Source organism: Ambystoma mexicanum, chromosome 4q, assembly GCF_040938575.1.
Source record: "Ambystoma mexicanum isolate Mex_15411 chromosome 4q, UKY_AmexF1_1, whole genome shotgun sequence".
Classification (NCBI taxonomy): domain Eukaryota; kingdom Metazoa; phylum Chordata; class Amphibia; order Caudata; family Ambystomatidae; genus Ambystoma; species Ambystoma mexicanum.
In genome coordinates, this window is record NC_090928.1 from 1070953371 (window position 1) to 1070967262 (window position 13892).

At 46.6% G+C, this 13892-nt stretch overlaps 1 protein-coding gene across 1 annotated transcript in view; it reads left to right on the forward strand.

Annotated features, from left to right (window-relative positions):
- The window catches only part of FBXO28 (F-box protein 28), a 300688-nt gene that overhangs the window by 162892 nt on the left and 123904 nt on the right, over positions 1 to 13892 (forward strand). The window contains exon 3 of the mRNA XM_069608639.1: positions 8597 to 8735. Within this exon, the coding sequence (XP_069464740.1) occupies positions 8597 to 8735 (139 nt within the window). The remainder of the gene's footprint in view (positions 1 to 8596; positions 8736 to 13892) is intronic.

The following is a 13892-nucleotide window of genomic DNA, read 5'->3' on the forward strand; positions in this document are numbered from 1 at the left end:
CAAGTATGTGTGCAGCTAGGCTGAATTAATGGAGCAATATAGCTACATTCTATCATTTGTTGGTGCAGAGGGAAGAGTTAGCATATTGATGTGGTAGTGTTTGTGTGTATTTCGGGCAGACCTTGTTCCTGAGAGGTTTCCAGTGCTTTTACAGGAGATGGTATCTCCCTAAGGGTTCAGCTATTCGGCTTGTGCTTCCCTGTGTCTTGTTAGTTTTGTAATTGCTTATTAGTGTTGTCTGTTGGATGGTGATGGCCAGATCTGGCCTGAATAATGTTTCAATATGACTTGGGTACATAAGTGTGCTTGGGTTACAAGTCTAGCACAGTCGGTTCAGATAATTGGAAACGATTATCTCTTGGCCTCAGAGCCTAGTGTATGCATGGTGGAGGGAGGCAATGATTCCATTCTGTCTTGGGGTAGGTACATAAGTGGGGGATGTATAACTTCGATTTTGGTTGCCCAGCTAGGGCACTGGCTCCAGATAGTTAGAGGTAGAGATCTACTGGCCTGAGAGCCTCTTGATGGCCCGTATTGAAGGGTTTCCAAGCCGTCTGGTGGTCAGGGCTGTCCCTGGAGTTTTAGGGAAAGCCGGAGTTCCTTCTGGAAAGCCATGCGTGGAGGCAGTGCGTTCCACAAAGTTGGTGCCAGGGTTGAGTAGGCGGACCCTTCGATCCTGGCCAAATTGGAGGTGGGACCACTAGGAGGAGGGCTGTGCTTGACCTTAGGGTTTAAGCCTGAGTGCCTTCTGGAAAGCCATGCGTGGAGGCAGTGCGATCCACAAAAAATTTGTTGCCAGAGTTGAGCAGGTGTGGACCCTTCGATCCTGGCCAAATTGGAGGTGGGACCACTAGGAGGAGGGCTGTGCTTGACCTTAGGGTTTGAGTTGGGTGGTATAGTGTAATTCATTCTTGTAGGTATTTGCGGCCTGCTTTGTGCACTGCTCTGTGAGTAATGCACAGGATTTTGAAGGTGGCTCTACGTGCAATTGGGAGTCTGTATATGTGAGCGGGTGAGATGTGGTCTCTTCGTCTCAATGCGAGGCAGTCCGGCAGCTGAGTTTTGGACTCCCTGGAGTTTTAGTTGGTAGGCCGGTACACCCAGGTGGAGGGAGGTAGCATAATCAAGTCTAGCCATGACGATGGAACTAATTGCAGCCAGGCTATTGGGGTAGGTGAGGTAAGGGAAGATGCGTTTCAGAAGTCTCGGGTGGAAATGAAAGGATTTGGATGCTTTGTTGATGTGGTGAGAAAGTTGGGTCTGAGTCCATTGTGCAGCCGAGGTTTTCGACAGTGGTGGTGGGCAGGAGAGGGGGCGTGTGAGGGTGGCCAGGGAGTCAGTCGGAGGAATGGAGCAGTTTCCCCTTAAACCATGATCTGTTTTCCCTGGGTTTAGAAGGGATGGTTAGTCATCCAGCGGTCCATGTCAGCGAGACGTGCTGCTAGGTCAGGGCCAAGGTTAGAGGTTGATTTTTAGGAATTCTCATGATTTGTGCGGCTTCCGCATAGTTATAGCATGTGGGGTTGTGTGAGCGGATGATCCAGGGCAGAGCGGTCAAGTTAGGGTTAAAGACGAGGGGTGAGAGGCAGACACCTTTTGGCACTCAAGTGTTCACTGGGTGTGCAGTGGAAAGGGGGCGGGGGTGACTTGCTGTCTTGGTGAGGAATGAGCCGATCCAGGTGAGCGCTGAATCTTGTATTCCTAGAGAGTACAGTCTGTCCAAGAGGATATTGTGGTTAATGGTGCCGTATGCTGCTGAGAGGTCAAGGAGAACAAGTGTTTTGCATCCTTTTGAGTCTGCAGTGACCTTGAGGTAATCCCAGATAGAGATCAGTGTAGTTTCTGTTCCGTGGCACGGACAAAACCCTGATTGCGCAGCGTCCAGGAGATTGTTTGATTTCACAAAACCATTGAGCTGTGAGTACGCAGTGCCGTTAATTAGCTTTGACAAGAATCGGGTGTTGGAAATGGGCCTGTAATTAATTGGTAGGAGATGATAGAGGGATGCATTTTTGAGAAGAGATGTGCGGTTTTGAACGGTTCTGGGAAGTTGACAGAGGTGAGCAAGGCATTAAGAATGAACCTCACCATTTCTCCTGCCTAAGTGGAGGTGACGATGTCTCTGAGGAGAGGAGCGGGACAAGGGTTGAGGGGTGGAGCCGGAGGGTCAGCTGACGGATAGTTTCACAAACTAATCGTTTGAGATGGGGTTGAGAGCCGAATTAAGGGTTCTCTGCAGGGAGGGCGGGGAGAGTGGATGTATGGCAGACTGCCAGGTTGCATCATTTTGCATTGAGGGTGGCCATCCTGTCTAGGGCAGTTTTGTGGAAATATTCAGACAGGAGTTGCAGAGCGTTTGTGAGGAGGCAGACTGGGCTGCGGTGCAGGGCGGGTTCATGGATTCTGATTGTCCCGTGGAGCTCTTTGGTGCTGCAACGACAGTGCAGGATCCTTCTTTTATGATAGGCTTTTTTGGCTTTTTTGACTTTTCAGATCTGTTCTGTAATTTCTGTGGCACGCGACTACCACTTTGCATGGTTTTGGAAGTTCGCAATTTGCACTGAAGGCAGCCGTTAAGTGTTTTTAGTCTTCAAGTGGGTGGTGAACCATTTGGGGGTAGGTCCTTTCCGGAAGGGAGTGGATTTGTAAGGGGTTAAGGGAACGAACAAGTCCTTTCGCCAGGACTCAAAGAGCTCTATGGGTATCCTAACCAACCGAACCACCCGGGTCTTCTCCCCAGGGGCATCAGCACTCCCTGTCCCCATCACCTGCGGCGTTCCTCAAGGCTCGTGCGTCTCGCCGACTCTATACAATATCTTCACAAAGCTATTGTTTGACCGCCTAGATAATCTAGGTGTCACTTACACAAACTATGCTGACGATACCCAGGTTCTCATCACCCTATCAGGGTGCTACGACGAGGACTCCACCAAAATCAACAACCTTTATTTAGAGATCCAAGCCTGGATGGCAGAGCACGGCCTATGCCTCAACGATGAGAAAACTGAGCTCCTCATTGTCGGCTCCCAACCGCGGCTAAACAAACTAGACCCCCGTTACGCGTCCATCAACATTGACGGTAACCTAATCACAGTAGCCAAAGAAATTAAAACCCTTGGGGTTTATCTAGACTCCACTCTCTCACTCAAAAGACAGGTGAACGCAACTGCCTCTTCAACAGCTTACACCAATAAGCTCATCAACGCCTGCAAACCTTTCCTATCACCCTCTAGCTGCATTACACTAGCCAGAGCGTTAGTGCTCTCAAAAATTGACTACTGCAACACCCTCTTTCTTGGCTCATCAGAACACAACCTGAACAAACTACAGGTACTGCAAAATAATGCCACCAGAGCAGCCCGCAGTATCCCACGAAACGCCCACATCTCCAGCTTCAGACAAGATGCTCACTGGCTCCCAGTACGAGACAGAATCTCCCTCAGATCCCTCGTCATCGTCCATAAATGCCGCTCTAACGACGCACCCAAATACCTGGCAGACAAGTTCCACAATCACACCTCAACTAGACCAACTAGAACACCATACGCACACTGCCTCTCCGTTCCCAAATTCTCTCTAAAAAAAGCAGGCGGCGCCAGCTTCCCGGTCCTAGCTGCCAAACTATGGAACGCTTTGCCACCACACCTTAGAGCAGAACCCTCATTTTGGACTTTTAGAGCCAAAACAAAAACATGGCTTTCCAACAAAAACGCCGCTTAATGCACTTCCTCTCTGCTTGCCTCTGTTGACCACCTGTAACCCGGTCTACTACACCGTTGTTGTTTTATCACAATCTGTACTGTATATTTTTGCCATGCTGTAACTGTTTTTAAGTCTCCGGCGCCCAGCTACCCCAGGGTTCGGTGCGCGGTACAAATAAATAAACTAAACTAAACTATCTAGTGATCATGGATGCTTCCTTGAAGGGCTGGGGCGCTCACCTGAGGGTTCTGAGTGAGCAGGAATTCTTTCCTTGGCAGAATCCAGGTTGAACATCAATCTGCTGGAGTTACAGGTGATCAGACTTGCTCTGAAGGCCTTCCTACCTTCCATCAGGGTGAAAACTGTCCCTATACTGATGGACAACACAGTGGCCAAGCACTATCTTAACGATGGGGGCGGTCGGGGAAGGTCGGCCTGCTGTCTCTTTGTAAGGAAGAAATGCAGCTGTGGTTATGGGTGTTCGAGAATCGGATGTTTGTCAGCAGCCCATTGAGCCGAGAAGGGGAACGCATTTGCTGATGCCTCGAGTAGATGAAGCATGGTTGCCCACAGGCTTTTCGGAATTCCCCTCAAATGGATCTGTTCGCCACCTGTGCCAACATGGTGTAAATCTAGAAAACTACCCTAACCAAGTATAGAAGGTATATTATGTTGGCCGTAAACCAATCGCATCACATAACCAACACCGCTAGCACAGATTTGTCAATATAACCATAGGGCGTCCATCTTGTGTAATATCCGCCATTTGCTTTTTTCCTTTCTGTTAAAATACTTTGCAAAATGTATTATATTCTGAAAGCTCATACACGAGGCCGCAGCTTGCGTGTTGAAAGAGCAGCCCAGACAGGAATGCCAAACATTACAGAAATACATTGTTTTCCTCCCTCACTGAGTCCTTGAAAGCAAGCATATCCAGCATTTAATCAGCAGGCCAGGTGCCGGCCTGTCTCCCTACAGCTGCAGAAACAGGCAGTTAAAACATGATTTAGACTTGCTGAGTCTTCACTGATGTCTTCAGAAGCTGCTGAACCCCGGCAGACCCTCCTGCAATAGGCTTCAGCTGAAAAACTTTAGAAGGAAACGTTATAAAAAACTGTGCACATTAAAAGACTTGCTGAAACCAACTGTTGAACTATAGTTCCAGAAACAGGACTGACTCTTTCCCTGTGCTTTCCTGCACAGCTCCTGCCTCCACGGATAAGGATCCCGTCGACGCGCAACGTTCCCACACGCTAGTCTGCCTGTTAAGCAAATAAAAAGTAGACAACCAAGCCCGTCTGGGTAGAGGAGTGTTTCCCGACTGTGCCGTCATTCGTATCGAGCTGTATGCATAACGGAAGAAAGCTTTCTGGATGAGGGAATCCAGACGCTCTACCATTCCTAAGCAACAGAATGTAGATCGCTGTGATATCCCTCAGAAAAAAGACTACCGTTCACTGGTGAAAGAAAGGAAAAATAATCATTCTGTCTTTTCCTTAATTTAAAAAGCACAAAGTAGGTTTAACACTATATATTCTGGGACTAAAAATAAAACAAACACCTTACGCTGTAAGAGAAGCCTCAGAGTGTCTGTTAGGCAGTCTAAAAAACAATTATACATTTGTCTAAAGTTTTCCTCGTCACTTAGATTTGGTTTTCTTTCTTGAGATCTGCTAAATGTGTCCTTTTGCAGCTCTCCTGTTATCTCCTGAATCTGCAAAAAATCTCCATAAGACTGGAGCGCCTGATCCTCTCAGCTGGGCTGTTGACAATGTAAGGCAGTTGCAAGAGTTCAGCAACTGACCTTAGGCATTCCAAGGCCAATCGGGGAACTGATTGAAAATCTCCATCTTGGTTTGGGAGATGATCAACACTTCCAGTTAAGACCTAACTCGCTGCACACTAAAACCCATAACCAGATAAATATATCTATTTTTTAATTTCATTTAATTGTATAAAACAATTTTTACAAAAGAAAGAGAAGACTGTGTTAATGTCCTCCGTTCATTACACCAAGGCCTCGCATTGTCCTCGGTGCATCGTTCAATCCTGTTTCAAGTGTTTGCGAGAAGATGTTTTCCTTAAATATAACTATACAGAATTAAAAATGGGAAATTGTGAATGGGGAAATCTGACGGGTGTCAGCAGTTTCTGCTCCAGCGATTCCTCTGGAGGGGAACTGGGGGATGTTTTCCTAGTTGGGTGAAATTTTGATCTTACGTATTCCCACAGATTCCAGACGTCCAGGCTGTGAAGGTTCCAGACCTCATTCTGATTTCCCCTCAACCCTCCGCCCCCAGGTTGGGTGGGGAGGATCTGGTATGCGGTCCTTCTAGAAATGGACATCTGCACTCCTTGACGCCTCCCGAGGAGAGAGTACCACCTTTTTCAGTGGAGAGGACAGGTCTTTCATCCCAACCTCAGCACTCTGAGTCTACATTCTTGACAGTTTGAGGTACATGGATTAAGACTTGTCTGATTAGGTCATGGAGGTTCTCCTGTAATCACGCACTCCAGCTTTTAATGGCATTGGCATCTACAATTGCCATTGGAATACATGTCGAGCCTGTTTCAGGAAGGGGGAGCTTGACCCAATTGTTTGCCCTATGGCAGTGGTCCTTCAGTTTTTGGTTTCTCTTGCTAGATTTGGAATGCAGATTACCACAGTGAAGGGATACCTGGCAGCCATAAGATTTCAAGAGAAATCCCGAGCAAGGCTTCTACATTAGGATCCCTACCGTGATGCAGTTCCTCTGGGGCCTAGTGAGCATGTCCCCACCGAAGACATTTTGTTGTGTCGCCTTGAAATCTGAATTTGGTGTGAGCATTCTTGATGGGCCCTCCAGCCCCCCCTTCGAACCAATGCATTCCTGTTCCTTCAGATTGTTGACCATGAAAACGGTGTTCTTCGTGTTGATTATGCCTTTGTTAGCATCCAAAGGTACGTTGAGGATACGCCCCCACTCCTTAATCAAAGACGTTTCATTGTTTCATTGCGATCAAAATATTCACTTACCAGTCTTTTATCCGCCTCCTATCACTCCAAGTAGGAGTTTCAGCCTTGTGTAGACCCAAAAGAGGGCTTTGAGTTTTTACATGGCAGTTCGGGGACTCATGGTGGGCACAGCGGTAACTGAAACGATTGAAAGATTAATTAGCCTGTGCATTTCCGAATTATATAAGCTAGCTCAAAAAGGTGTTCCAGCGGGCTGCAGGTTCACTCCACACGAGGGATGGCAGCATGTCAACTGTTGAGGTGTCCCTGTTCAGGATATATGCCAGGCAGCTCCGTGGGCCACTGTCAATTATGTTGCCAAACACTGTCCGAATGCTATGAATGTCCAGGATGCCAGATTTGGACAGGCAGTCCTCCAGTTACCTGGTTTAGGGATGTCCTTGCTTTGCTCCCACTTCTGGTCTGCTGTCTGAATACTGTTGAGAGTCTATCTTAAGGTGGGAATCCGTTGGTGGATGCTATCCATTAGGAGAACACATTCCTTCTCTTGGATAATGTTATTTCTGGTGTATGGTTAATCCCGCAGATTCCTCTTCACTTTCCAAGCTGTCTCCACTGATGGAGAGCACTGGAGGATTACACTAGAGGGAGAGAAACATTTAAAAAGGGGTGGAATTGAAGTCACGGGTCATCATGCATCCCATTTGTACCAGAGGAGTTGGCACTTCAGCTGTTGAAACCCACCAGTAGACGAGTCGGACCCTGGAGCACATGAATTCCCCCCTGCTGGGCTACACAAGTTTCCAATGGCAGCTGCACTGGCAAGTTAATGTGTTCAGATGAGGAAACCATGGGAGTAGCCATCCACCGTAAAGGACTTCACCCAGGTCAGTTATTTGTATTTCTGTCACCAATCATAACAAACAAGTGGACATCAGCAGAATGTCTGCTACCACACGAAAAGCAGACTGATCTGCCATTGGAATCAAAATGTTGCATCTTCGATGACCTTCACAGAGAAGAAAATGGCCTAATTAGCCTGTGATTTGTGTCTGTAGCTGAAGATCTTGGTCTAGGATGTTTGTTTGGGTCATCAATCATATGATGTGTACCTTTGCTGCTGGTACCTATTTAACTCTCCCACGATCCTGTGTCCTCAGTCGAAACAGTTGCCTGCTGTATTTCCCAAATCATAGCATATTATTTCATTACCCTTCCCCTTGTATCACTAGAGGATACTGTTGCTTTTATGGTATTTTCCTACTTTGACATGTGAATTAGTTATCCCCGAGACCCCAGTATGGTGGTGTATGTATGTGCCTTGCTGCCTTCTGAAAAATAAATAAAAGCTTCAAGCCAGCCAATTGCACTGTAAAATGTTACGGTGCATCTGAGCCTGTGTTTTTTAAAATGGGGTACTCTGTAGAGAAAATGTAAATAAATACTATTGTTGGCTATCCGCAACATGTTGCTGCTCTAATTTAACATTAAATGTAGCTGAATTAAAAGAAATTATCTGCATGGGTTACATAAAGGGCAGATATTTTAGGTACTGCATGGGATTATGTACAATGCAAGAATTTGCCTTGACACATAATCTCTTGTTGGCAGGAAAGGTGAATAATTGAGGTATTGCACAAGATTAGTTTCACGTTCCTGTGCTTGAATTAGCAGAAATTTGTGGTCTACGGTGAGCCTATTTATGAAATGTTGTAGTTTAAAAATCTCACTGGCTTGGAAGCGAGAGAAAGGGTTACAATCATTTGAGCGCGAACCACTGTTTTCAATAATGTATTTTAAAGACCAGTTAAACCAGATGCTTTTCTCTCATTTTAAATAAAGCCTTCTAAAATAGGGTTACTAAAATTATACATTTGTGATGGCTGGCGCTTTGCAAGTCAACCCCTAGCAACCGTTTTCTTTTTTTCTCCCCCTCAGACGCGAGTCGGAACGGAGGAACCACTCTCTAGCTCGCCATGCAGACATTCTAGCTGCAGTGGAAACCAGACTTTCCTTGTTGAACATGACTTTTATGAAATATGTGGATTCCAATCTCTGCTGCTTCATTCCCGGAAAGGTAAAAACACGAATACACTTTTTTTTTTCCTTCTTTTTAAATACAAAAGGCTTGCGAGTTTAAATAAACTGTCTATCCCATTTGCATCTTATTTTGAGTATTGGTTATTTCTATAGTATTGCAGCAACAGCTGCTTCATGTTGATTGAGGTGGGGGAGGATCCCTTAAGCTTAACTAGCACTACAAAGACCGCAAAGAGCCTTTTTGGCATTTGGAAAAGAATAACTAAATACAGCAAACTCCTTGGGCTAGTTGGGTGTAAATCGGGGAGGTGGAGAGGGGATGGAGAGTGGGATTTCAAGGAGTTTAATAGCAATGGGAAGGTTTACATTAAAAACAAACCCTTTTGGGTTTACAATCTGTTTGGTAAGAAAGCACATAGCCCCTTTTTTGTGTGTACACATTTGAGGTGAACCTTGACATAATGTTCACCCCTGACTTCTGAATGAATGCTTTTAAGAATCTACTTCTGCTGAGTTAGCAAATTGGAATTGGCATGCCTTTGTGGAAATAAAATACTTTTATAATGTTGTGAAGTCTAGGTGTTCCCTGGGGGAGCAAAATCAGTCTCCCCTTTACCCCATATACCTATATACTGTTTGGCTGCATGCCTATGCCTCAGTTTCGTCATTCGGTCAGCATGTTAAGACTTGAACCCTCTTTTTGTGGTTCTTTCACAACCTGCTATAAGACCCAGTCTATTTTATTCAAACCAGCCATTACAGAAGGGTAGTATACATATCTGCTAGTCAATAAGGTCTTATTGGTGGGTGGGGGTTTGGGGCAGTAGTGTCCCTCTGTGGGATTGTCCTGTCTCCTATGAGGGGTGGTCACCTCCAGAGGACCCCACTTTTCCTGTCCCCTAGGGGATGTTTAAGTGTAGCAGACTCCCCTCCCTAGTTCCAAAGGGGGTGGAAAATATTTAAATGTCACAAATAACAATTCATACATGTAGTGGTACCAAATACCTACATACCTGAAGTCCAATTGGTGCTCCTCATTGCTTTGCCTTTCTTCATATTCTTGCGGAACTCTTCTGCTTTCTGAACACTGGCAGTTCTCTTATTATAGACCTAAGAGTTTTGAAAAATGTAAAAGAAGCATCGCTAGAGCTCACTCATCCAGGTCAATCCAACAAGAACCCGATACACACAATGCATCCTCCAGCCTAAAGTCAGACGCTCCAAAGCCAGAGGTCTGCGCTTCCCGTAAATCGCGTCTAACCAGTGGAACTCCTTGCCTCCTACTCTAAGAGCTGGACCGTCTTGCTGGGTATTTCGCAAAGCCCTCAGAACAAGGTTATTTGCCTAGCATGGGCCACTTTGTGTATTGACTTCCTTGCCAACTTTTGTGATATTGGAGTCTTACTACTGAATGTGAGTGGTCTTGTAAAAGCACCTCGATGCCTCTGGGTTGTTTTTATAAATGTAACGACTGCATAACTAAGGTTTGAAAGCTCATTGGAACTTGCTTCATGGAGAGCTGGGAATTTTGGTTTCTTTACTTAAATGTTTCTCACTCTGTTCGTTAGTACATGCACATACACAGGAGGTTCTTTCTTGATGCTTCCCATCAATCCGACTCCACTAGTCCATTCTGTATCATATGACAACTCGCCTGTGTGAAAGGATACAACCTGATCTTCTTTTCCTATTGCCCATCCAAATCTGAAGGAAACAACACAAATGATTGTGTTTTCATCTTGGTCCGAAGAATGGCAAATTGTTACCCTGTACTTATGAAACATGGCACTCTTGCTATATTTATAACTGAACACAGTCCACTCAACCGCTATGCAATTAATCAAACTTTCTTTTACTTTCTTGCCAATAGTTGATAATTATGAACTAGACTCTAATGCCATAGAAGTTAACTTATCCCATTCAAAACTCATTGAGCCCTGACTTGTCACGGTTTCCCTCATTCCATATTTGTTGTACCTGCTGTAGAGGCCCAAGGATACCTCTGCAGTCATTCCCTACCCCTGCCAGCACACAGCCCACCCCCTACCACTGTACACCTTCAGTGTGCAACCCTCACCCCTCTCCCTTCCCCCACCCTCACCACACCAACCCTCCTCAGCCTATCCCTCTCCCCCACCCGTAGATCCCGCTCTGCGCGAATAAGAGCGGCAAGATGGAGAGCGGGATCAGAGAACCTCGCCCGCCCCCAGAACACACCGGATGACGCAGTGAGGCACGTAATATGCCTACCACGTTACAACCCCACCAGCAATCGCCCGCTGACACCTCTCTCACTGTCGCCAATTCACTACAGATCACTCCCAACTCCTACTTCCCCAACCTTAGCGCAGCAAGAGCAGCTCTAGGCAAAACCCCAAACACCAGAGAACCTCCCACTCTCACCCACGACTGCTTATAATTCAAGGACAGGACGAGGCCACCAGCACCTAATACCCCCCTCCCCGCCTCACCCATCTTCAGGCAGTTTGCAACCACTGCCTCCTCAGTATAGGAGTGAAACCTCCACATCTAATGCAGTCCTAGCTCTATTCCCCTCCCTCTCCCCACTCCAGTTGTTCTTACTCGCCACACTCTACCTCTGTGTCACTCCCTCTGCACTGCCCACCTGCACATTAGACCCTGGTATCCCCCTCTACCCTACCCACCCTCATCAACGCCAGGTCAGTTTCCAAAAATAAACTCCACATTTATGACCTCATCACGGATCAAAACCCAGACATCCTATTCATTACCGAGACATGGTTTTTGGAAAAATGTGAAGCCCTCGCGCACAAGACCTTCCCACCTGGCTTCATTCATCACTGTCGAACAGATCACGAAGGAGAGAGGGGGCTCGCAATACTACACAAACACCAATTCAAGCTAATAACCAAGGACACCTCCAACAGGACCACAGACTGCAAATCCCTCCTGGTAAAACTCCAAGTCGCATCCTCCACCTCACACAATTTCCTACTCATCTACAGACCCCCTCTGGCCGCTCCCAGCTATAACAAAAACTTTGCAGACACATTGGTGAAGCACTGGCTACCAACCTCATCCTACACCCAACTCTCACCATCCTAGGGGATTTCAACATATGGTTCGACTCCACCAAACCCTAAAACCCTATCCGCTCAGATAATCTCTAATCATTCGACCTGAATCTGCGCACCCACCGCCACGAAAGGTCACACCCTCGACACTATTTTCAGCACCACAAAACATATCCACCCAGCCCCCTCACCCCACCCCCTGTCATGGACTGATCACTCAGCATTGTATTTCTTCATACCTCTGAGCACAGTGGTCAGCGTTGAAGGCCCCGCACGACCCTGCCAATCCCCCCCCCCCCCCCCTCTACATTGCCACTATGGAAGAAAGTGATAATCACCCCAGATCTCAAGCTCTCACTCCAACTCTCTCCACTCACTTTCCCTCCCGGCAGGACCTCCAGCAATAGAATTCTTCAACCTCTGGCTTAAAACGCCCTCACGCCCTTCACCCCTTTAAACATACCTCGCTGAGGTATGGACCAACACCTAGGTGGTTCACTGCCAATCTCAAACCACTCAAAACTCTAAAGCACCCTCTGGAACAGGCTTGGATTGCCGACCCGTCAGCCTAGAACAACACCGCCCTAGCAAGGACAACCAGAATATACAGACGGGAAATCAAAAAAAGCAAATCATTCTATGGAAACCAAATCCTAATTGCTTGCAACCCAAGTAAGGAACTACATAGAATCATAGCAGAATTCAAATTCCCCCGCCTGCTTGTGCTTGCCCACTCCAAGCCCTATGTGACACCCTTTCATGCCACCTCCACAATGCTGCCAACGTACGACACTCTGTCATCTCTAAACTAAAACATATACCGCCGCCTCCCACTCTCCCACAGACCTCTGCCCAAAACCCCACCCAGACAAATTTCCTTGACTCGTTCTCTTCCATCACACACCAAGAATTCCTCTCGCTTGTAGCAGCCAGCCACCCGTCCGGCTCCCCTAAAGACTCCTGCCCACCCTCAATGCTCAAAAAAATACTAACCTCCACCCGTGCAGGCAACGTTGCATGCACAATCATTAATCACTCATTCACATCAGGATCTTTCCCTAAAGCCCTAAAAACATCCTACATCAAACCCACCCTCAAACCGACCCTCAACCCACTTCTCCCCCAAAACTACTGGCCTATCTTCAACACACGTTTCATCGCCAAACTAATGGACTGCGCAGCATACAAACAGGTTGGCCAATTTGCCGACGCTTACAACCTCGTAGACCCTGCACAATCAGGTTTCAGACCACTAAGGGGAACAGAACCTTCCCTAGTCTCCATTGGGGACGACCTAAAAAGAACAGCCGACGCAGAAGGCTGCACGGTTCTCATCCTGCTAGATCTCTCTGCAGGCCCTTAAATCCTGGCTTTTCCCAATACTTCCCTGATCCATGGTATCGCAATGAAGGGGAAAGTAAAACCCAATGTTACTTTAATGAATGACTGTTATTCTAGGTAGGCAACAACCTAATAGAGACTTATTCTGGACAGGCTAGCAGCAAGTCAGGGGAAGCGAGACACAATTACCCTGCAGGAATAATCTGGTGAAACCAACACTTTACTTTTGGGAAGAGGCACAACCTAATCACAGTAGAGTAAAATACCCTTGCGTCTACTTTCTATTAGAATGGCAAAACAGTTTCTAAGGAAGAAAAGATGTTACGTACTTTTGAGAATAGTGCATCACACTTTCAAGATAAGTAAGAACTTTTTTGTAACTGTTCACTCTTAGAATTAGTTACCAACCAACTCTTTACAAGCAATTCACTTTGAAACACTTATTTTCTTTTCTAGGCAAAAGGCCCAATCCCTTCAAAGTCTTTCCCTTGTTCTTGGAGCATGAGTGTTCTCAGTGGCAGAAGGGGGCTTGGGGTGAGGGGCGGGGAGAGAGAGTCACTAGGACTAGTGACAAACAGGCAGTGTCAGAATCGTTTCTTTAGTAGCAAAGGTCAGAGTTCCTTAGGAAAACTGGGCAAACGGGAGAGCACTTTACTTCTGAGTTAGAAGAGAGGGCCCATGGGGTTCACAAAAGTCAACCTAGCAGGATTCTAGGAGTGGGATTGGGTGCACTGGATGAGAGGCTTCCCCATCACAGAAAACAACCCACAGCTACACAGAAATCCTAACTGGCTTAA